Raw genomic sequence first — 23,114 nt, 5'->3', positions numbered from 1 at the left:
GGAGTTAGGCACGAACTAATCGAGTAGACAACAGTTTTGCAAAGACAAAAATGCTACAATGGGACTCATTCACGTACCACGTGATACTTTACAACGTTCGTGTGGGGCAATTGTTTCTATTGGTGATGGAATGACGTCATAAAACGACATCCCACGCTAACGTCATTTCAGCGAGAAGATTACAAATAGTTACGTTACATCACCACTTGAGATACAAGTCCCGCATAAACGTTATCGGGTATCACGTGGTTTGTAATTAAGTCCTATTGTCAGGAGTTAGGGAAAAAACGATCGAGTGTACAACAGTTAGGCAAAGACAAAATAATATTCAAATTGGCAGGAGGTAGAGGCACAAAATAATATTATAAACGCAGTTAGGCAAAGCCAGACAATGTCCTAAGATTAGCAGGAGTTGGACACAAAATAATCTAGTAGACAACAGTAAGGCAAAAACATTGTCATAACATAATGTGGTTTAATGGTGTGAAGACACAGTTCGAAGAATCAATGTAAATATCATGATAATGGCTGATGAGCTGCCGAGGCTAGCAGGAGACCAAAGTTTATGGAACCCGTCATTGAGTGAACCGCCATTACGTAGAATTATCATTATCTAAAGCTTAATTCACTGAGTAGTATCATAAAGCTGTTATATTTCACAAGTCAAAAAATTCGTGAATTTTACTAAAACCAAGAAAATTATATTTGAAAGGATTTATCTTCTTCAAATTGGTTACAATAAATTTCATTTGCACCTTATTTATTGGGGTTTTTTCCAGATCATAAAAAAACTCATCACAGGGAAAGTTACCGCTGCTCTACACTTTTACTCTAATATAAACTGGGATCTTGCTATGGTAATAGTATTGCTCCAGTGACCCAATATAGATTCCTGTAAGTGCGTCGAAGCTATTGATAAAACACTAAAAAACGCCCATATTTTACCATCAAATAGTCATCAAACAATCATGATTAGTTTGACATCATCCTGTTCCGGAGACAGCCCTTATCAAATAAATAGATTTTGGGGAAAGATATGTTCTGTTTGTTTTCAGGACAAAGATTTTATTAATAATCCTGTCCCAATAATGCAAGAATACTGCAATATTACGTAATTTATGGCCTTCGCAGCAGATTTTTATTACATCGACAGTGATATTGTTGTGTCTAAATGCTATATCTAGCTCATAATCAGTATTTTATAAAGTAAGGATCCGGTGCTTTATTGTAGGTTTTAGTACCCAGGGACATCGGCGGAAAGGATATTGACTGAGTGCTTACCTTTTTATATCTGCCCTCAACATGCGCTCTCAATCATTTTTAGATCGGGGCTGAGTATACAGTTTACATTATGGCTAACATTTGACTCAACATTTTAGAATTTAAACTAGATCTAGATAAACGTTTTTTCGCCCCAAACATGAAATTGTCAGCCATACAAAAAATGTAAGGATGGTGATGAGTACTGTTGTGACCATCCTATCCTATCACATGGAACCCTCAGAGCTATCCTAGCTTGTTGCCTCCAAGATTCATTAAGGTATAGGAGTATTTTGGTTTTTTTTCCATTTAACATTTCTAGTTTTTATTTTTCACGTGAAACTAGCTACGAAATGATTTCTTTAAATTTGACTCACAACATGTAATCTTTTTAACAAGTTAACTCTTTATACATGCTTTACTCAATTAAATTATAATCTGCATGCTGTAAACTTCATCTTCAAGTAAGAACCACGGCTTCCATGGGTATTTGTAATAAATCCACTCCATTGCACGCTTAGACAAGCTCAAATGCAGTAGATTGTGATAAAATGTAGTTTGAGCTGATCTTTTGAATCTTAGTTTGATGGATATAAAACGAGACTTTTAAAAGTTTTGATCTCCAAGATTAAATCCGTGTTCTAGGGCAATGGAATTTAGAAAATTTACGTTTCTCTACCAGGCTGCCACTTAAACTTGAAACATAAGTCGTGTCAGTTAGAACGCTTAGATTGAATTTTTGTTTGATTTTTCTAAATGTGAATCTCGATCATATCTTAATCATGTGTGTTTGCCATTTAGAAAAAAATCTCTTTCAAAACGTTAAAGATCATTTAGTTTCTCCAGACATATGAAGTTTTGTGATATTTTTCATTTTTTTTGTCAGAAGGTGGTAATAGAAAGCTCAATTATGAATTTATTTTCCCTTTTTCCCTTTATAAGGCCTTGGTTTATGATGGACACTAAATGCATTATGAACATAGGCAAACCTTTTGAATTAATAGAAATGTTTTATTATTATGTACTTCTAAAATATTTTTCTAACGTCAAATAGGTAACAAAGATCTATCTAAATAATCTAAGGTTAACAATTACCAAAAGAAGAAATTAATTAATGGTTTTCAATGAATCTAAATGTCTATCAATGTGATAACGGTTTTCTGATTAGATAGCACTTCAAGTTACATTTCTAAAAACTTGACTGTAGTAACATACTTTCATAGTAATATAAAACCTGGCAAAATATTCCTCCATAGTTTGGCTGTGAAGCAAAAGATGAATAATCTTAAAACATATTTGCATTTATATTTTATTGTCAGAGTTAGGATAATTGTCAATAAGGTAAATTTAGTATTTATTACAAGTAGTCTTATACTTTAAAGTACATTTGAAATAGTTTTAAATTGATTTTTTTGCAGCTGTTCCTTCTAATGATTTTATTTATTTTGTTCAACTTTAGATTATTCCTATAGAGAAAAGGTGTTTTATTTTCTTATTTTTGTTGTCCGTATTCCCATATACCCTGTAGCTTTTTTGAAGTCTAAATCCTTCAATTTGTTAATTATGTTCTTAATCTTTTCAGACATATTTCCATATTGACATTTTAAGAAAGTTATTTACGAAGAAAACTAAATATTTCCTTTATCCAGAAGCCATATAAGCAAGCTCCCTTTTCCAATAACAGCCAGCGTTTGACATTTATACGTACTTGCCACACTCTGTCCTCTGGCAGGTAATCTGGAAGATACACAGTGAAATTATGTAATAGCAATTTCTGTATATGATACTAACTGTAGAGAATACATTAGTTGTGAGATGTGATTGTCTGTGTCTGTCTCCGAAGTATTGAAGTCGACATTACCCTGTTGGCTGATGTAATTGTCGTCTGACTCGGCACACAGTTTATTTGTTATCTGTGGGTATGGTCCATATTTCTGTGTATTGATTTTTCATCTCTATGTTATATTCCATATTTCTGTGTAGACATGCTAGCAAATATATAAGGATTAGTTGGTGTTATAGAATTTGACAGCTTGTCAGAGGGAACATTCTGTTAACAGACTCTATAAGTTGTCTTCGTAAATATTCGATGTCTTCAAGAACAGTTTTTGTAGTTGTTGAAATTCTTATCTGCCTAGAAAATATAAATAAAATACATTTTTTGTTGTTGTTTCTGATGATAACAAAACTTCAAGCTTTAGAGTCAATATTATCTGTTTGCAATGTCATTTTAACAAAGCAGCAGATCACAATAGAGTACCCACAGTAGGTGAGGGCCGGGTCAAGGTGTTCATGACTATAAATATCATATCCTGGCTGATAATTAGTGGTTTAGTAATTTAAGATCATATTTAGACAGTCAGTGTCATGGCAGGGTTGAAGGTGGAGGAAAGGTGGAGTACCCGGAGAAAAACCACCTACCAGCAGTCATTATCTGGCAACTGCCCCACAAAGAATAAAACTTACATTCCAGAGGTAAGGAGAGCTTGTGGTAATGTTGGCCATCTTAACCACACAACCACCGTGTTTGACATTTATATCAAGGACTTTATCATATAGATATCATGTTTACAATATCGCTCTTATCTTTTAGTAAGTTTGACTAGGTTTTATAAAGCTGTGTTCAGTAAAATCACCATGGTAATTATCCCCCGCCCAACGAAGTTGGCGGGGGATATACAAATGGGTTCCGTCCGTCCGTACGAATGGTTTCCGGAGCATAACTCTAAAACCAGTAGAGATATTTCCACGAAACTTCATACACACATTGGTCTTATGGTCTAGTAGTGCCTTTTGCTATTTTTAGGTTTTCATTTTTTGCATTTTTTCCGTAACCATGGAAACATTGCTGAAAATATCATATTTTTGTACTAGGTTCGTTTCCGGAGCATAACTCTAAAACCAGAAGAGATATTTCCACGAAACTTCATAGACACATTGGTCTTATGGTCTAGTAGTGCCTTTTGCTATTTTAAGGTTTTCACTTTTTGTACTTTTTTCTGTAACCATGGAAACATTGCTGAAAATGGCAGATTTTTGTGTAAGAATCGTTTCCGGAGCACAACTCTAAAACCAGCAGAGATATTTCCATGAAACTTCATAGACACATTGTTCTTATGGTCTAGTAGTGCCTTTTGCTATTTTTAGGTTTTCATTTTTTGCACTTTTTCCGTAACCATGGAAACATTGCTGAAAATATCATATTTTTGTACCAGGTTCGTTTCCGCAGCATAACTGGAAAACCGGTTGAGATATATGCACGGAACTCCATAGGCACATTAGTCTTATGGTCTAGTAGTGCCTTTTGCTATTTTAAGGTTTTCACTTTTTGTACTTTTTTCTGTAACCATGGAAACATTGCTGAAATGGCAGATTTTTGTGTAAGAATCGTTTCCGGAGCACAACTCTAAAACCAGCAGAGATATTTCCATGAAACTTCATAGACACATTGTTCTTATGGTCTAGTAGTGCCTTTTGCTATTTTTAGGTTTTCACTTTTTGTGCTTTTTTCTGTAACCATGGTAAATGTTACTTTGCAAAACTCCACCCATCTTTGTATATATAGTCTAATATAAATGTCAAGGCTGTATACCTGATTCAACAATTGCAGCCCCGCTCTACTTGAACACTTAAGTCTCCACCATCAAACTTACTTCAGCTTCGATATCTCCATTGGCGGGGGATCTGAATGACTGTGTCCTTGTTACTCTTCCAAATGTACCATTCTTTACTTTTATTTGTTTTATTTTGATCTACAGAAAGTCATTATGAATTTGGAGGATTTTAATCTTGTTGAGAAACAAGGCTAATGAATTGGGTGACAGGCACCGCTGTGATAAATGATTTATTTATAGTTCTTCTGGTGCTGGCGGTAACTTCAGCCAAGACTTTATCTAATTAAACAGCCATTGAACAAATTAAATTAAATTAGGAGTTATACACGATTACAAAAGCTGTAGGTGTAGATTACTGCAAGTGGAAATTTAATCATCCTTAATCAATGTATATATATAGCTTGGAAACAATTAAGCACTGAAACAGAAGTAATTTGGAAACTTTTGTTAATTAAAAAAGAAACTAAGTTCAATCTTTTGTTACAGCATGTTAAAAATCGTGGATACACTTTTATAGTACATTATGTGCACTTGTTAAATTCTTCAAGTATCTATTGCAGATGGTCCCATGGTGGTCAGGTGATTAAGATGTTTCGACATCTTGCCACAAACCTCTGGGTCGAGGGTTTAATCCCATATGCGACATTTGTCAGACTGTCTTCTGGTCGTTGGTTTTTTTCCGGGTATTTCGGCTTTTCTACACCTTTAAACCAGACACACATTTATATATCCTATATACAGCAAGTTAATGAGTACTGACAAGAAAAAGCCACAAAATATTGCTATAGCATGTACCTGATAGCTTTGCCCGAATTCACTGGTGAACAGCTCAAACATTTCCCTAAAGTTGCCTGAAATATCTTCAAATTTTAGAAAATGTCAAAAATCTTAAACAAAATCAATACATTTGATAAGTTCAACCTCATAGATATAAACATTAGGTATCTGATAATGAATTCTAAAAAGCAAGCTTTATATATATCTGACAGATGATGGATTTATTTGTTTATGTACTAAAATGTTAGCTGTGTCACATTAATCGATATCAGCCTGAGAGTGATGTCATGCTTCCAATATCATTCATAAATCAATGCTAACAATCTTCTGCCCCTTCTAAGTTCTGATATTTCCTCTTGTATCGTCATGGATGATTGACTCTCACGGCCAAGTTAGGATATAAGCTTGACCCAGAACTGCATTGATCTTTCTTTGATATGCATGTACATGTATATCCCAATCATTGAGTTTGATCTTTTCCCTGGCGTTGCCACGGCTCATTTAAGGATTTCCATTAGAGCAATCACGTTTGGGAAAATCCTGATTATGAATCAATTCTGATTAATTTTAATCACTTGTATCTGATACTGCGTGAACAGTAATTAATTGGTTAAATGTAAAACCAATGGTGTGCTTAAATTACGATGTTTAGGCTGCAATAGGGAAAGTATTGCTAATGATTTTTCATGGAAATTGAAGCAAGTAATTAGCATGCCATGGAATCGGTATTGATGGAAGTAGAAGTTTACAAATGTTTTCTGGGTATTGCAATATCTTTGTTGTACAGTATATGTAGCTGTTCAATGATCGATGCTGACACTTGTATGAAAATGTTTTGCATTTTGCATCATTTTCTCCATATCATTATGTATATAATTAGTTTGCCCAGGTTTTGCATTTTTGTATTATAGCTATATTCCATCTAGAGATCAAAGTCATGTCATGGTCGATATGATCATCAAATGGTTGTCAGCTTGGAAACTATCGCAGAACTTTCTCCTATTCTCTTGAATGTCCCAGCACGTTGCTGACAGAAGAAGAGATACTGCCTATTAACCGAGATATTTGTGAGTCCGATAACCTTAGTCTGTCCTCACTTTAAGATTCATCCATACACGTCCTGACAACATACAGCAGAACAGGACCTTAGGAGAACACCAGGTCTATTACTACAACAATACTGCGTGTGGATGTGCCATTAGAATAAAAGTATGAGTCTATAGCAGTAGGAGTTGTTCATGACGTCCATCACAAGTCTCCAAAGACACACTTAATTGTTGTTACTTGATCAAACGTTGAACAATTCGGTCAATTATTGCTACCCGAGTCCCAGATGGTTTTCTTGTGTAATCGTTGTCATTTCAACAACAATAAACTCCTGTTTCTACAACTTTATATATCCCCATGGCTAACAGAAGCATTTGAATTGTGAAATAATGGTGATGTATTGGCAGGCATATTTCATTGGTAGAAGGCGTTCACACAAATACTGATTTATTTATTGTTGTCTAGAAGTCCGGATTTGAATCTCGCCATGTGTGTGGGCTTGAGAAGTTATTTACTTGAAGGGGCATTTTATGCAAAAAGCAATTTAGTGTTTCTTGTTTTCATATGCCTTTTAACATGACATCTTCAGAATTTTCAAATATATCTAGTTTTCTGAGGATATTGCAAATATAATTCTAATTCTACAAAAATCTAGCAAGATTTAAAGAGGAATTATTTAGAGTAGATATGAATGTATTGCCGTATATTAAACGATTGAGAAAGAACATCATACCAGGTATGCAAAGCTAGTGGAGCTCTGCTCTAACTTTAGTACAAATCAAATTTATTACCAGATATATTTGGAAAATATATTTCCTTTGTAAAACTTTGTTTAAAATTGCTTTCACTTCATTGATGAAAAAAAAATAACTTCAATTGATAAAAAATATACTTCATTGTACTTCATTGTGTAATATGTTCACAGTTGAAATTAGTTTTACATAATTGATAAAAATAAACTTCATTGTACAAATGTGACATTTTCAAAGTTGAAATTAGTTTCACTGGATTGATAAAAATAAACTCTAGCATACATGTGTGACAGCTGCTCTACGAGAGTAAGCCAAACAATGGCACTGTCGTGTAGTTTGTTCTGAGGATATAAGTTGCGATTGAGTAACAAACAGATTACCATACAATGAGGAAGAAATGGTTATAGTTCTTTATAGGCAAACCATCCTTAAAACTGCCTGAAATAACCTGTCCTGGTATTGATCCATGGTTCATCATCTTACTATTCTGTTATATATTATCTCCCCTTTCCTTTGATATATTTATGTAGTGCTGATGTAGTCCGTTACTGTGGACTTCTCTTTACTTTACGTTGTGTTTGTTGCGCCTGATCATTCACCATTCACATGTATGCCAGGTGCATTGTTATTCTGCAAAATAAAGATCAACAGGGATAGTTAGATGTTCATGGTAAATAACAATAGCAGGAGATAGCTAAAATAAAAAAATAAATGATGTATAAACGTATTGTTTTTATAGTTGAATATTTATTCAATGCACTTCATGAACGTATTGTTTTTATAGTTGAATATTTATTCAATGCACTTCATGAAGTCTTGAAAGAAGAAAATATTATTTTGAAAATATTATGCCAACAAATATCAAAGGGTGGGTGTAACATATCAGATAAGAACAGGCTCCGATTTCTCGAAACAAATGAGAAGACTTAAACTTGAGTTTTTCTTCTCATATAACTTATATAAACAATTGTGACTTTAGCCAGTTTTGTACTTAAGTTTGTTTCGAGAAATCGGAGTCAGAGGTCATTGCAATTAACTTTCATTAATAGTTTTGTTTTTATATTTATATCCAGTGTTGTTATTGGAATCATCAAACTGGACATTGGGATAACTAAGTCTTGCCTTAAGAGAACCAGCTCTCTAAATATTGTTACAGATGATTGTCGTATTTATAACCCCCAGCAGTCACTACTACCGGTTTCCATCAACACAAATTGATTGGATAAGTCAGACGGAACTTTCCATTCCATAAACCTATTTACCTAGTAAAAATCTCTGATCTGTGCTCATTGTTTCCTTGACAGAATTACTAGGTCTCCAACAACATAATAAGACGAGTAATCTTGTTCTGTATATATCTTGTCATTGGTTTTTTCGGGGTTAAGCCAGGATGATATAAAGGATAATTTCCTTATATACTTGTATATACATATATAAATCAATGGTTTTCTGACATACATTCTCCCCTGCCCTGCTCCACCAGGAGAGCAATAGAGGTTATTTTAGTGTTAAGACACCGACTTAACCATGTATTACCCTTTCTATTAACCATTCGTCAGCACCCTTGTGTTGGTTATAGGCTCATGGGTTTGTACGGAGATATGCCTCCCTGACCGTTCCTCATACGTTATCACTGGATATTTGTAAAACAATCCCCTGTATTTTCCATCTATCAGTCCGTCATCAGTGGAAATTGAAGATGGTATGGAAGATGTCTGTCCCTGGCCCTCTTGTATATCAACTATTTGTGAGTACCCTTCAGTTAGTGTAAGCCGTGGTATTATCTTTGTGCCGGAGATTTGATGTTCGCCTTTTGTTGGACATACATCTTTCTGATCCTTTTATTCTATCATTGTATTTTTGAAAAACAATTCCCAGTGTTTTCCCATCTATCTGTCTGTCATCATTGGGAATTGGAGATGATATAGAATGTATGTGTCTGTCCACAAAAGTGCAGTCTCTATGTAACCTTGGTAAATACTGGCAACAGTGTGATAGGCAAGTAAATTTCATGGGTTGGAATGGAAACATTTCAGGATTTGCTCCCTAACCAGTTTGTTGAATATGTGCTGTGCTAAGAGGAAAAACACTGTCAATAGGGGTTATCTGCCCTTTTGCTGCCCAATGAAATTAAACCTTTTCTTATCAAAATTATGTCAGATATGATTACTTCATTACTAAAATGTACTTTTGCGATAGAGTTATGATATTTTATCAATAATGACGTAGTTAATAAATATAATCCACATCTGTAGACTCAAGTCTTAATCCAAACCAAATATAACACAGTGACTATAATAGTTAATCAACTTTGTTGTCTATGCTGTCTTGACATGCAAGCTTAATTTGGTAATGCAAAAGTTACGATCATGTAGTCGTTTCTATAAAACAAGTAGAAACTCGGAAGTAAAATTTCTTTAGCTCGGTGCAGATTTGATTAAACTCGCATTCACCATTTCAGTAGGAACCTCTGTTTACTTATATCAAGTAAAACATGCTGCAATGAAAAAAGTAGAAAAGTGTGATCCATTAACTATATATCCACCTAACATCATGAACTGTTGATACTCTCAACTGCCATTTCAGTTGCCTTAAAAACAATTATTTGCATTTTCACTTCGCGTCGCCTCAATGAAACTAGTAAGCTCCTATCACACTTCGCAGTTCACTTCATTTAAACGAGATTAACTTTCTTCATTAGCCAATGCAAGCAACATAATGGACAATTTAATACAAAAACATTCACATTAAAAAAATGAAATGATACCCCTTAGCTGTATAACCGTTTGTTTCAAACACCGTACAGTTGCAAGATTGTGTTGAACAAAAGAGATAGCAATGGTTTTTGCCAATAATCTATTAAATCCAGTATCAGATGTTGTGTTGAGTTTATTAAATCCCATCCAAATATATTAAATGTTTGCTTTAAAGTTACGTGATGGAACAGCTGTGCTGTTAGATCTATATCACATCACTACAAGTCACTTAAAGTGTATTTATTATTATATAGAGTAAACATGTCTTATCTGGATTACAATTATACACTTTGCATTTCCTAATATGGTAATCAAACTAAATGTCATTTTTATTGAATTATCATGAATAACGTTAATGTTTAAATAAACTTGTTTTCAAAATAAGTTAATCCGCATATGTCACAGCTTTTATTCGATTTTCAGTGTTAAAATGTTCAAATTTCGCTTTAATCAAAGAAATACAAATTATCTGTTCCTTTTAATACTTCATATACAAACACAATTATGACTGAGCTATGATAACTAGCATTGTGTTTGCATCTCTAATAAACCGTCCATCTACACCTTTCAAAACACTTTGCAAATGCTCATGGATGTGCTGTCGAAAAATGTAGTTTTATTTAATATAATAAAATTAGAGATTATTGTGTTAAAATTGATGCATATACTTGCCTTTTCTGGCTGTAAAATTGCCATAAAGGAGACAATTGTGATTACCGCGTTATAAATATATAATTATTGGAAGGTAGATACGATTTGACATATGGGTGATACATTGCATTTAACTCATTGTACGAAAAAAAAATCATATGATTACTTTTAAATTATAGATAAATCACAAAACGTATTGTTTAATGTATTATTTCACTTTATTGGCTTTAGGACTCATTGTCATATAAAATAATTGACGATGGATACGTCAGTGCCATATTGTTTTTTTGTTGTTGCATGGTGTTGGAGGGTATGTCAGGCTGACACTGATGAACGATGTACCAGAAAACCAAGACGCAGATCATAGTATAGGTCACATGTAACAGACTGGGAATGTCTGTAACCTCCTCGTCAATCTATAGGGATGTAGAGATAAAATGATATATGAATTATGAAAGCTATTGCTAATTTGCTACAATATGCGTTGCAAGACAATGGATGTTGAAATGTGGTACTGAACTTACTGGCATCAGTCGTACTGCAGGTTATGCTTTGTTCGTGCAGCAATTAAAAGCTGTATTCAAACTGCATTTATGTTGTTATAATTTTCAAGATTTGTAAGGGATTTCGCTGTCCTGTCATTTGCTGCACAATTATGTGCCACTCTGATTTCGTTGCTATCTAATACAATTACTCTTTACTGGCATATCTTCTGTCTATGGTTTTACACAGACCTTTTCTAAGCACTCAAGTGTTTTGTCCTTTGCTATAGGAAATTGTTTCTGTTGTTTTTAAAATACTTTGGCTTTCTTTGACAATACCGACCCTAGAATGTTCTCAAATTAAAATTGGACATGAAGCATCTAACTTTATATTCGACAGAGGGATTGGAATGAAGAAATTCGCAAACGGCAGCAAAATTTAGCAACCATGCACTTTTCCATGCTCCTGAATGGTATTGTAATTGTCATCAGTAAATAGCATTTGGCAAACCGATGTGGAATCGTTATTGCGTTTATAAACATGTTAACAGTGAAGGGGGATAATGAGGTTTGCTGCTGTTGCAAAAAATATTCCTCTGATTAAAAGCAGTAGAAAATTTAAAAAAAAAATCAACATTTCAGAACTGACAAATCAATAACATTTTCCCTTTCCATACATTTTTTTGTTCACTTATAGATATTCATTACTGATTTTTCGCAACCACTTGTATTAAATTACAGCAAACATTAAGAGTAATTTCCTACAAGACTTTAGTTAAGAGTCCTTCGTCATTTTTTAATCATTTTCATAGACCTATTGCCAGATCTAAACTGCTAGAGAAATCAAATGTTGAAAAGAACTATTTATTTGATTTTTGATGCCTAGAAAACAAACTTGTAAAATGAATTTTTGGAATTCAATCTGAATCAATGTTAAAAAGAACAATTTGTTTAATGCCTAGAAAACAAACTTGTAAAATCAATTTTTAGAAATCAGTCTGAATCACAGATTAAAAAGGAAACACAGTGAGGATAGTTGTACTTTTGATAGTATTTCCCTAAACTATAAGAAGCTAAAATCTTATTCATATACCAAACGAGTCCAGTTTGCTTAAAATAAGTACAGTATACAACTGCTACCTTTAGTTGAAACAATGTTACAGCATAGATTGGAAGAATTAATAAACCTGTCATTTAATTATGGCTCTTTCTTCTGCCTCAGCAAATAAATGGGGACCAAATCGTGATGTCCGTGTCTGCCCCATCCCTTTAGAGGCGGGCTGTGACCAGGGTATTACAGTCAGCCTGGGAGATGATACAGATATTGTGTGGATGGGAACTTTGTCTGATGTGCTGTTGGTTTAGGATAAGGGAAGATGTAAATGATGGTGTTAGCTACTGTATCCCATTTTAAATTCGTGGGATCAATATCTCGTGGTTTTCTATAAAGAGCATATTCGCAGAAATTAAATTTCGCGAATGACATGTTCCTAGAATTCTTTGAACTGTTGTTCTTCGGTACGTCAATGAATTTATTAATAGTTTGCCCGTGTCTAGAATTCGAAGTTTTTAGTGAAAACGCTGATATAGCGTAAATAAACTTCCCGCAAACAAAATCTACCCGCTATAGAGTATGTTAATCAGAATAGAGGCTGGGGGAGGTGGCAATGTAAGAAGATGTAATCATAATCTGTCTTATAGATGACAGGTTATGATGGTATTACAATGTAGGCTGGTATGGTGCTTGCAGGGGTGGGAATTGGTCTTAGGAAGGGGGCAGTGTAGGGGGAGCTTTATCTGATACAATGTAAGTGATGCTGGCCTAAAAGAGCTGTGCAATATGTTTGTGGAGCAATGTATGGGGGGCCTTCTTGTGTGACGTGATGTTGGGTGGACACATGTAGGCCGTAATCAATACGTGGACTATTAAACAATGCTGGTGATGGATGGTGTAGCTATTATTGAGACAACAGTACACATATATCTGTAAAAGTACATGCTGTTGGCATGATCGATATCACTGAAGGTCCGAGGCCAGTCTCTCAGCAGACATATGATGTGTTCGTTAAGTAAAGACGACGTCGGAAGTGTTTTATTCTAAACATTTTGTACATTAATTTTATTCATCGTTATTGAAATATTAAGAAAAAATGTTATATATTACTGTATTCTGATAGATAAAAATGCAAATAGCTTGATTTCATCTTCAGATAATTTTATTTTCATTCTAAACATAGCATTTTGTATGAACTTCGTCTCAATTTCGTCTTTGTTTTTTGTGGTATTAAAATTCTTGATCTTAGTTCTAAAGGATGGGAACAGAGCTTTCAAATTAAGTTGTTTGTTGGAAATTTATTGGCGATAATCAAGGTATTAATCAGACTCTATGTCAACTGAAAGTGCATGCTTTAACCTAGCAAAGAGGCTTCAACAGTTTTGGGATTGATTAATGTTAAGCTCGCAATTTTCACAACACATTTCAACTATAAAAAGATTAATGGCAACCATTTGAGTGTCATCCTGGGTGTTCAGAATGTGATTTATATATCAAATTAGGCTTACATCAAAAAGTCACAACTTGGGTAAAACTAATCGAGGTTAAATGCCCCCTCAATCAGATTCCACAAAAATATTTTGACCCACTTTATATAAATTAAATTTGCGTCTTGGGTGTCTCGTTCTGTGATGTTTAATTTGCTGTTCTTAAATGCTATGTATCATGCAACATTGCAGTTTGTACATGATTTGCAGTTCAGAAGCAACTGATAGCTTTATCTAAAATGCTAAATGCATTAATTTCGAAGTTAAACGCCCAGCTGTTTTATATGGTTGTTTATGTGTCCTTTCCCAACACTCTGATGAAAAGGGTAGATTAATTTGATTTAAAGCTTTTCCTGCTGTAGAAATCAGTATTTTTTTGGCAGAGACTTGATTTCTAGTCTGTTCTTCGTGTTTGTGTTCTTGCTATACTTTTTATTTCTTGAGGTAACCTCGTATACATTTATGTTATAAACACCAATAACAATATGGGACATATTTAAATAAAGGACTGCCGTATGTGTCTATACAACAATGTATGATGATTGTAATATCTGATACGTGTTGTATTCTCCGATACAATAAATATACCATAATAGCATGATTCTACAATTAATTTGCTAGTCGTGTTAATTAAGTTTGTATCACATGAACATACCTGTATGTAATTCTTCATATAAGTAGTTATACCAAAATTGCATCAGTTGTTGATAGAAAAGGCTTCGTAATACGGAAGATTATTGATACTGTTTGTTGATACCTGATAATTGTGTTCTGGCTTCAAAGAAACATGAAAAAAGAGATAACGTAGTTGTGTATATTTTGCATAATGCGTGTGCATTAAAATACTAGGACATGTTTGTTTATAAATGGACTAAATGTTATATCTTATGGAAATAATTTGTTTGTTTTGTTTCAGATTTCGAGATAAAATGTTATATGAATATGTTGTAGATTTTCTAAGAAGTAAATTACATGGAAATGAAATTTCTTGGCTGTTTTGTTTCAGATTATGGGTTGAAATTTTATATGAATATGTTGTAGAACTTTTAAGAGGTAAATTTCATATGTAAATAATATCTCTGATGTTTTCTTTTAAATTTTTGGTAAGAATTTTAAATGAATATATTTTAGAACTTCAAGGAAGTAAATTTCATTTCGAAATAAAATCTTTGATGTTTTGTTTCAGATTCTGGGTTATTGGATAAAGTAAAGAAGCCAGATCCGTCATAACACAGATGCTTCGTTCAGAGAAAAATCTATGAGTCTGTACTCATATGACCGCCTCAACAGAGAGTTACCTCCCTTAGATGACGTTTTTCGCTCTCCAAAGACCACACTGACATTGGTTTAGTACAAATGTGGTCACTTTTGTGAACAAAAGACGTAGTGGAAAAAGTTGTGGCACCGCAAGATTAATATATTTTTGGTGTTAATGAACATATCAATAATTTTTACTGTAGATACTATTTAAGAACTTACTTCCTCAATAATAATAACTTTTAATGATGGGAACAAGACAAAAAATATTCGGGAGCAGGTGTCCATGTGAGCAAGCATTTAAATAAGACAGTAATTAGAAATACTTACAGCAGGTTTATTAGTATTGTTTGATTTTTTTTTTTTTTGTTGCAACAGAAAAGTGTGAAGTGCTTCATGCCGTACAGTGATTGGTGATATATCAATCGAATCAGACATTAATTTAATCAGCTCCTCGAAGGTGTTGTCGCAAATAGGAGTTCATTTTTATAGGCCTTTGGGGAGATATTATAATGTGATTCAAACATTTAATGATTTGTTGAAGAATACACTTTGTGTCCGTGTTCCGAGTGTTATTGATGAGCCGAGAATGAAAAGACATGAAAAGTCTGACATTTTGGGGGAATAAAAGTAGCTAGAGCATTAATATTGAAGCTGTAACATTGCAGCATTGCATTGGAACATCAATATATGTGAAAAGCAGAATTATTCCTCAGTTTGAGTGAAGGCTACATTTACGGACACAACAGGTTCATATCAATTTATAGTAAATGTTAGTTCTTAATTGTTATAGTTTTATCACGGCATAATGTAGAAATTCTAATAATTACTTCATTGATTTATGACGTCAACAGTTCTAATAATTAGGGTAATATCATAAATATATGACGATCATTTGACGTTATGTGTATCGGGTTTTAATTTTTCAGCTATCGATAATCTTACAGGGTCATAGTTCAAAGTTCAATCGATAACCTGTGATCAATGAATGTTGTTAGTGTTCATTATACAGTTATGTTTACTGTTTTGTTCCTGTGCACACCTGATGCTGGCCGATAGAAGATTTGAAATCTTTGATAATTGTTATGAATTTTAGCGATCAGTTTACAAGACATTATTATGAATTATTGAGTCTGATGAGTAACTTAACTGTACTGATTCCAAAGCTTTCAGTGCCATAAAGCATTTTCCGCATGCGTAAGTTTTCCTATAAGACAAAATAGGATGTGACTTGTTGCGTCCAGATTTGTACAAGGAACAAAAGAAATTTATAATGTCGCATCTGTAATTACAGACATTTCCAGGACACAGTACTGACACCTGTCGTTGTAACACATTTCACTCTTCAAAAATTGAATCGTTTACATTATCGGAGATAGCAGTTGTTGTTCGTCAGGCTGTGTGAGAGACACACACACTCATATCTCAGTTTTAAAGAAACTATTCTTACGTGGAGGACATGCTTGTTAATTGGACACCAAATAAAATGCGAAATCAAATGAAATAAAGTAATGTATTACAGAAAATGAAAGTATACAAGAATTTCATTGACACTATGAAATGAGTGGTTTTATACAAGTGATCGATACACACGCTACAAAAACCTGTTTCTTTTTACTTAACTATTATAGTAACCTCGTGAGTTATATTGAATCATTCTGTCATACATTTGGTAACGGCCTAAACAAAACGTTATCCTTAAAGATGCTCCACTGCTGACAATTGGTATTTTTTCACTATCAAATACAGAAGCAGACGATTTGATATTTTTCTAAAAAAAAAGTTTCAAAAGTTACTTACTTTACACCATTACCACCATTGAACAGTTTGTGCTTCTAATTTTACTTAAAGTTAAAAATATGAAAATAATTAATTGCATCCCAAAAAAAATCCGTGGCACTATATCCTATATGGAATGAAGTACTGATTGCACATGCACCAAAGGCAAAATAAATTATTTAATATTATTTTCTCTGTTAATTAGACATATATATACACGATTAAACACCGATTATTGTTCAAATGATGAATATCATTTATGCTCTGTCGGCGGTGGAGCATCTTTAACTTTATTATTAATTTAAACTTTTTCATTGTTGTCGGTAACGTTATTTCTTGTTTAAGTACTTTGTTGTTAATTTACTGTAAAAAGAGAGCTCAATTGTGTTATTCTACATTCCAATTAGATGTTCTTTTTGTTGATTTGTTTTACTTCGGCCAGCTTTGGTTTTTATGCTGGCACTATTCAGTTTGATTTTAGAGGCTGTTTTCAATCTTTTGAAGATGTTTTTGATATATTTTTTTCTGACTGTTTTCATGTAGAGGGACCAAATCTTCTTACTACTCAATTTAGATACAATAATTATGTGTAAATAATTCTCAGTTCATTGCATTAAAAGTCTGTCTTTTTGCATATTGCAGAGTTACATCCCTTAAGTTAGGTATACATTGTTACGTCATCATTTTGTGAGCGAAATTCACTTCGATTTCTAGTTAAAGTTTGACGTTACGCTCGCAAACGTATGACGTTACAATCAACACCTTCCCGCTAGGGCAGATAACTCTGTCATTCGCAATTACAACATAGAAATCATAAAATTAAATCGATTAATTAAGATAGCTTTAAAAAATTGGAATTCAGTGTTTTTTCACAAATGTATACATATTTTTGATGAATTAAATTTAGGGTCACATAAAGAAAACATCATATTTTATCATTTAGAACTTTGAACAAGAATCTTCCTTTGATAGTCTTTTTTGTGACGGCACTCTTATGAATGTGGTTCTACTCTTTTGCAGTAATAAAGACTGCTCAATATATTACACTTTCTGCACCACTTAATCGGTACACTACTTCATTAATATATATGAACTTGTTAAAAGTTAAAACTATGCATTTTGAGATTGCCAAAATATGTTGACACCAATTGAAAAGAAGGTTTCTCCATGTTTTATCAATAATGTCACGAGTAAGAACAAAATCATCAAACAGATATTTTTTTTACGGATCCAGTACTTATTTGGTATATATGACGTAAATATTATACTAACTTGACACTATATGCAATGTATATGATTTTTTTATATACATGAAGAATCTGCTGGCTAAGCTCACGGTAAGATAGTTCTACATTCCTTTCCTTGACTGAGATTTCATGTTTTATGCCCAAATGACTACTAGATGAATGTGATGTCTGATGCTTCACGACAACTCATAAATATTTTTCAAGGAACATGGGTGATATTTAATAAATGTGATATTTGTACGTCTGATCCAGGATCAGACTCGATGTGTAATATATCTAGGGTTTATATCGATGTATTTACTTTCCATAGCTAATCCTAACCCCATCTCCATCAAATGTCTCAAATTCTCCATCAGACTTTAGAAAATGTTAGATAAAAAATATGCTTCTGAACAGATGCAACTTTATTTTTTCCGTGTTGATAGTATATATTTGAAGGATTTTCAAATCTTTGTAATAGTACTAAGAAAAAAATGTAACACAAATGAATACCTTTGTTTTGTTGATGGTTAAGTGGTTATCCCGTGCTGTCTGCCTCTCCGGAGAGTTTGTAACAAGCAAAGACTGGTGTTTTCATGAAGAAAATCTTCACTCCACCACGAGACCTTGTTACATGAATGAGCTAGTCATCACCTAAAACAAACCAGTTTGCTGAACTTAACATGGCTGTTGTTAAACGATATTATGTACAAAAAAGATACTAAGGAAAGTAGGGAATATTTCATTTGCTTTCTGCAATCAACTTCTCCCGCTCGGAGTAAAAATGTACTTAAACCACAAAATTTTCAAGGTGAACGCACATTCAAGTTATAGTGCTATTTTTTGGTAGTTTAGAGACCAATACTGTTTTGCTATGATTCTCATATAGATATGTATTCTGGTTTTTGTCTCAATTCCATGACAGTTTATATAAACATTCAATGTGGGTTCTATATGTATTCTACGTATTTGTATGAAATTTTTATACCAATTTATAATGATGCTGCTGCTCAGATAAAATATGTTGAACATGATAAGCATATCGAAGTAACACTGTCAGTACAATCTTTACAAGTTTGAACGTAACTTTTAGATTTAGTTGTAATTTAGAGAGAAGTGTGTGATTTTTGTAAAATGTTAACTGTTATTTGATACAAGATTTGGTTTGCATTATTTTGGAATATGTTGAATAGGGAAATATATTGAAAGTAGCAAGTACATTTTGTTAGGACAGTTTATTGTTAGTACTTAGATATGCGAGAAGACAATTCGGCATGATTTGAAAATTCAATATCACTTGAGATGTTGCCTCATCAATATCTTTTTCAAATGTTAATTATATTCTGGAGTGTGATGTATCGTGTATGTGTTTACCTGACTAGAGATTTATCAGACATATTGACGGAGATATTAATTTTCATATGTAAATATACATTGATGTTAACATTCTTCATTGTAAATGAACATACCATTAATTCAACTGAGATATTAAGGTGAACAATTCATTTTTGAATATTTTTAACCCAAACATTTATAGATTAATGTTAGCCCAAATATTACATGAACTTTGTGGTAATAGTGGATTATTGTTGTTAGGTTTGAGTTAAGTATATATCGGACTATTTGCAGGTTTTATTTTGGGCTTGATGATGTCTTGTCACTAGAAAGGTAGATTTAGATTATTAATTTCCTTTGGTTTATAGCAGTGTGCCAAAGGTTAGTCACAGTGACCTACATATTGACCTTAACCTTTGAAATAGTTGTCCGTTCTATATAACTCTCTCATATGAACTATACAGTTGTGGCATTATTGACCTTGGTGAACAATGGCTATTTACTAATAAAAGGTCATTGTTACTACATTCTAACATTTGAAAAAATATCAACTTTTAAGCTGTATCTTTTGACACCTGATTGGGATTACAACTTATCGAATTCTGTAATGGTTCAGTGCTGTTTTTCGATTATTACGTATTTATATGCTTTAAAAAGAAATTTTTTAGATCCTGCATCCAATCATCCTTCATTTTAAATATCACAATCCATGATATGTCTTAAGGCTTTAACTGTAAAACCATAATTCAATGGATGATGGTAGCAGTCAGTGCTCGCATGTGCTTCAAATAGACTGTTGATAAAAATATACCAATCAGATCGTCTGAGACGAATACACGCTTTCAGATGGTAGAATAGATGAGTCAAACATATTGAAGGTTTTTTTATTATTTTTTTATTGAAGTAAAATTGAAAGGTCTATGATTTTTTACCTGAGGTATGTAGAATAGAGACTTTATATAGTGGTGCTAATTTTATGTATTTGTTCAGCTTCAAGGCTCAGGTGTTTGGAACAATAGCTGCAGTGCGTCAATATATAATGTTTGATTAGTCGTGCAAACTTCATCAATGAAAGGCAATGTGACTTATATAAGCTTAAAGGGAACTTTTAGAATCGCGATTGGTTAAATAATTATTTTTATGTCATTTTATAAACATGAAATATTTGTTTTTGCTGCAGTGTTGTGCTTATTATAAAATATGTAATATTTGACATACATGTGATGGATGTGTTTACTTAAGGTTTAACATAGTGAAATCTGAATTTATTGACACTGTCTTGAAACAATCGTTGAAGAAATAAAAACAAATACCGACTAAGCCTGCCCAAAATAATTCTTTTATAAAAAAGCCTCTCTAAAAAGTATCATGGATCAGGTTCCAATACCATGAAACTGACAAATTTTATCTATTTAAGTTTTGAATTTTCTTAATATTAATGTTATTATAAAAGTACGTAATTTGTATTAAATACTTGGCAAAGTTGATGATTGTTTTAAAATAATAGAGACAGATAGCAAAGTTGAAGATTGTTTAAAAATTATTTGAGACAGACTTTTTTCCGATTTATTTGGTTTGAAATTACAGGATGACATCACCAAGACTGGCTATACTAAACTCAGATTTCACTTTACAGATAGAGCTATATTCTGTATATGCATAGCACAGAGTTGTCTGCCCTTTGTAAGTATGCATTAATTATGACGTCGTGTGTGTGTGCACAGCATCATACCTTTCAGATAAAACGACGTGACTTTTGCTCATAAAATATTGACGTCACAATGGATACCTACCTGCAATGGAGGAATAATATAATGGATGACACTAAATATAATGTTGTACAGCTACATTACACGTTTTTTTTACAGTATGGCGATGCTTTATACATACCTTTGCGTCTATTTATTCCTGTTAAATGTACAGAAATATATGTTGTGATATTTATATGGTGATTTTTTTTCTAGTTTATACCAAATATAAATGATACATTTAAGAAATTAACTATACCTATATACAATCGTATTTGTTTTCGATATATCGAGTTTTGCTATCATCATTGCGCTACAGCTTTTAAGAAATTCCTATTGACAAGAGATTTATTGGTTTCTTTTACTGCGATTCGTAATTACTGTCACTTGAATGTATAATAAATTTTCGAAATTTGAACAATATCGAACAATGAGAATATTTGGAAGATAAATAATGGAAAATGAATTTAGGTATAAAGAATCTACCTGATGAAACTCTATTACTTATGACTATAATAAATCCACATTACTACATTGCTGACTTGTCACAAAATAAAACACAGTCACCTTAACACTGTGTATTATCCTTATATATACCCACCATCCCTCCACATGTCAAAGTCTGGTCCTATTGTCGGTGTTCAACTATAGGAAAATTTCATAAATCAGGATTACTTGTGAATCTACAACTGAGAGCTATTCTAATATATCAGTCATACTGGAACATTGTTTTATAGATTTCATACTCGTCCGTGCCGTTTGCTTACCGATTTTGATTCTATATAATTTGGGGAATACATCTGACTATGTCTCTGTGTTGTATAATTGCTATTAGCGGATTGTGAAAGTCAGATGTTTTATGGTACAATAAAATAGATGCTCCTTTCCGCTTGGCTGTGACATGATACCTCATGCTTGCTCCTTTTATTACTTTTTCTTTTCATTAATTGATAAAATCTACTGTACCATAAGATTCACAGGAGAATATCGCCCATCAAATCAGGGATGTTTGTCAAAGCATAATAATTACAAGATTTCTAAGCTTGTTAATTCGCGGAATACAAATACTTGAGTTTTGTTGAAGTTTGTAAAATGTTTCTATATTAATGTACCAAATAACTACAAAAAATCGATCGTGTAAATCATTCTGATTAGGTAAGCAAAAAACAGTGGATGCAGGATTTATTAGAGAAAAGACTTTTTAAGAAAAAGTAATAAAAGTTTTATTATCTAGACTAATATCTTAAACTCGTTCTATTTTGCTGTTTTTCTATCTTTACTCTGGAAGTGGAAATTGAATTTGAAACGTGTTATCTGTAGTCTGATACTTTGTTTCTCTGTTGTCTATACATTGCAATGCTTTGGTCCTCTTTACAATCTTAAGTCCCTTCGTTTGCTCGTCATGCGTTGCCTGTCTCATACCGGTATGCTATATTTGTGCCTTGTTTTCTTGACCAAATTAGATGTACTAATATATAGAATAAACCATTTATAGGTATGTATTGTGTTATTTATTTCTTCGCAGAAATGGGTTCCTATTTACCACACAACAAGTAGAATATCACAATATGATTGAAATCATTGATTTACGACCTGCATACATGGTACATATCGAATGTTCTTTGTAGATTTATTAAAATAAAGTTAAGAAATTGGTGGTGAAAGTGTGAGAACATATTTCAACTTGATTGTCCATCTAATTAAAAGAATATGAATTAAAAGTTACTGAAAAACTTCCGAAGATCTGTATCTAAACATGATAATACAACACTAAACAATTAAAGACTTCCTGAATAAATCTGTTAACAATGAAGATTAATTTCATTGGTTTGCCGTGTGACGAAATGATGGTCAGCTACTGTGCGGTAATCAGGACTACACCGGGAAAC

At 32.9% G+C, this 23,114-nt stretch overlaps 1 protein-coding gene across 6 annotated transcripts in view; it reads left to right on the top strand.

The window, feature by feature from the left end:
* Nucleotides 1-22,723, top strand: part of LOC138331918 (nucleolar and coiled-body phosphoprotein 1-like) — a 73,583-nt gene extending 50,860 nt beyond the window's left edge. For all 6 annotated transcript variants that reach the window (XM_069279781.1, XM_069279780.1, XM_069279779.1 and 3 more), the window contains one exon: nt 15,067-22,723. In XM_069279781.1, the coding sequence (XP_069135882.1) occupies nt 15,067-15,110 (44 nt within the window). In that variant the 3' untranslated portion in view covers nt 15,111-22,723. The remainder of the gene's footprint in view (nt 1-15,066) is intronic.
* The last annotated feature ends 391 nt before the right edge of the window (nt 22,724-23,114 follow it).

Source organism: Argopecten irradians, chromosome 9 (assembly GCF_041381155.1).
Source record: "Argopecten irradians isolate NY chromosome 9, Ai_NY, whole genome shotgun sequence".
In the NCBI taxonomy this organism is placed as follows: Eukaryota; Metazoa; Mollusca; class Bivalvia; order Pectinida; family Pectinidae; genus Argopecten; species Argopecten irradians.
This window is presented reverse-complemented; position numbering and strand designations above follow the sequence as displayed.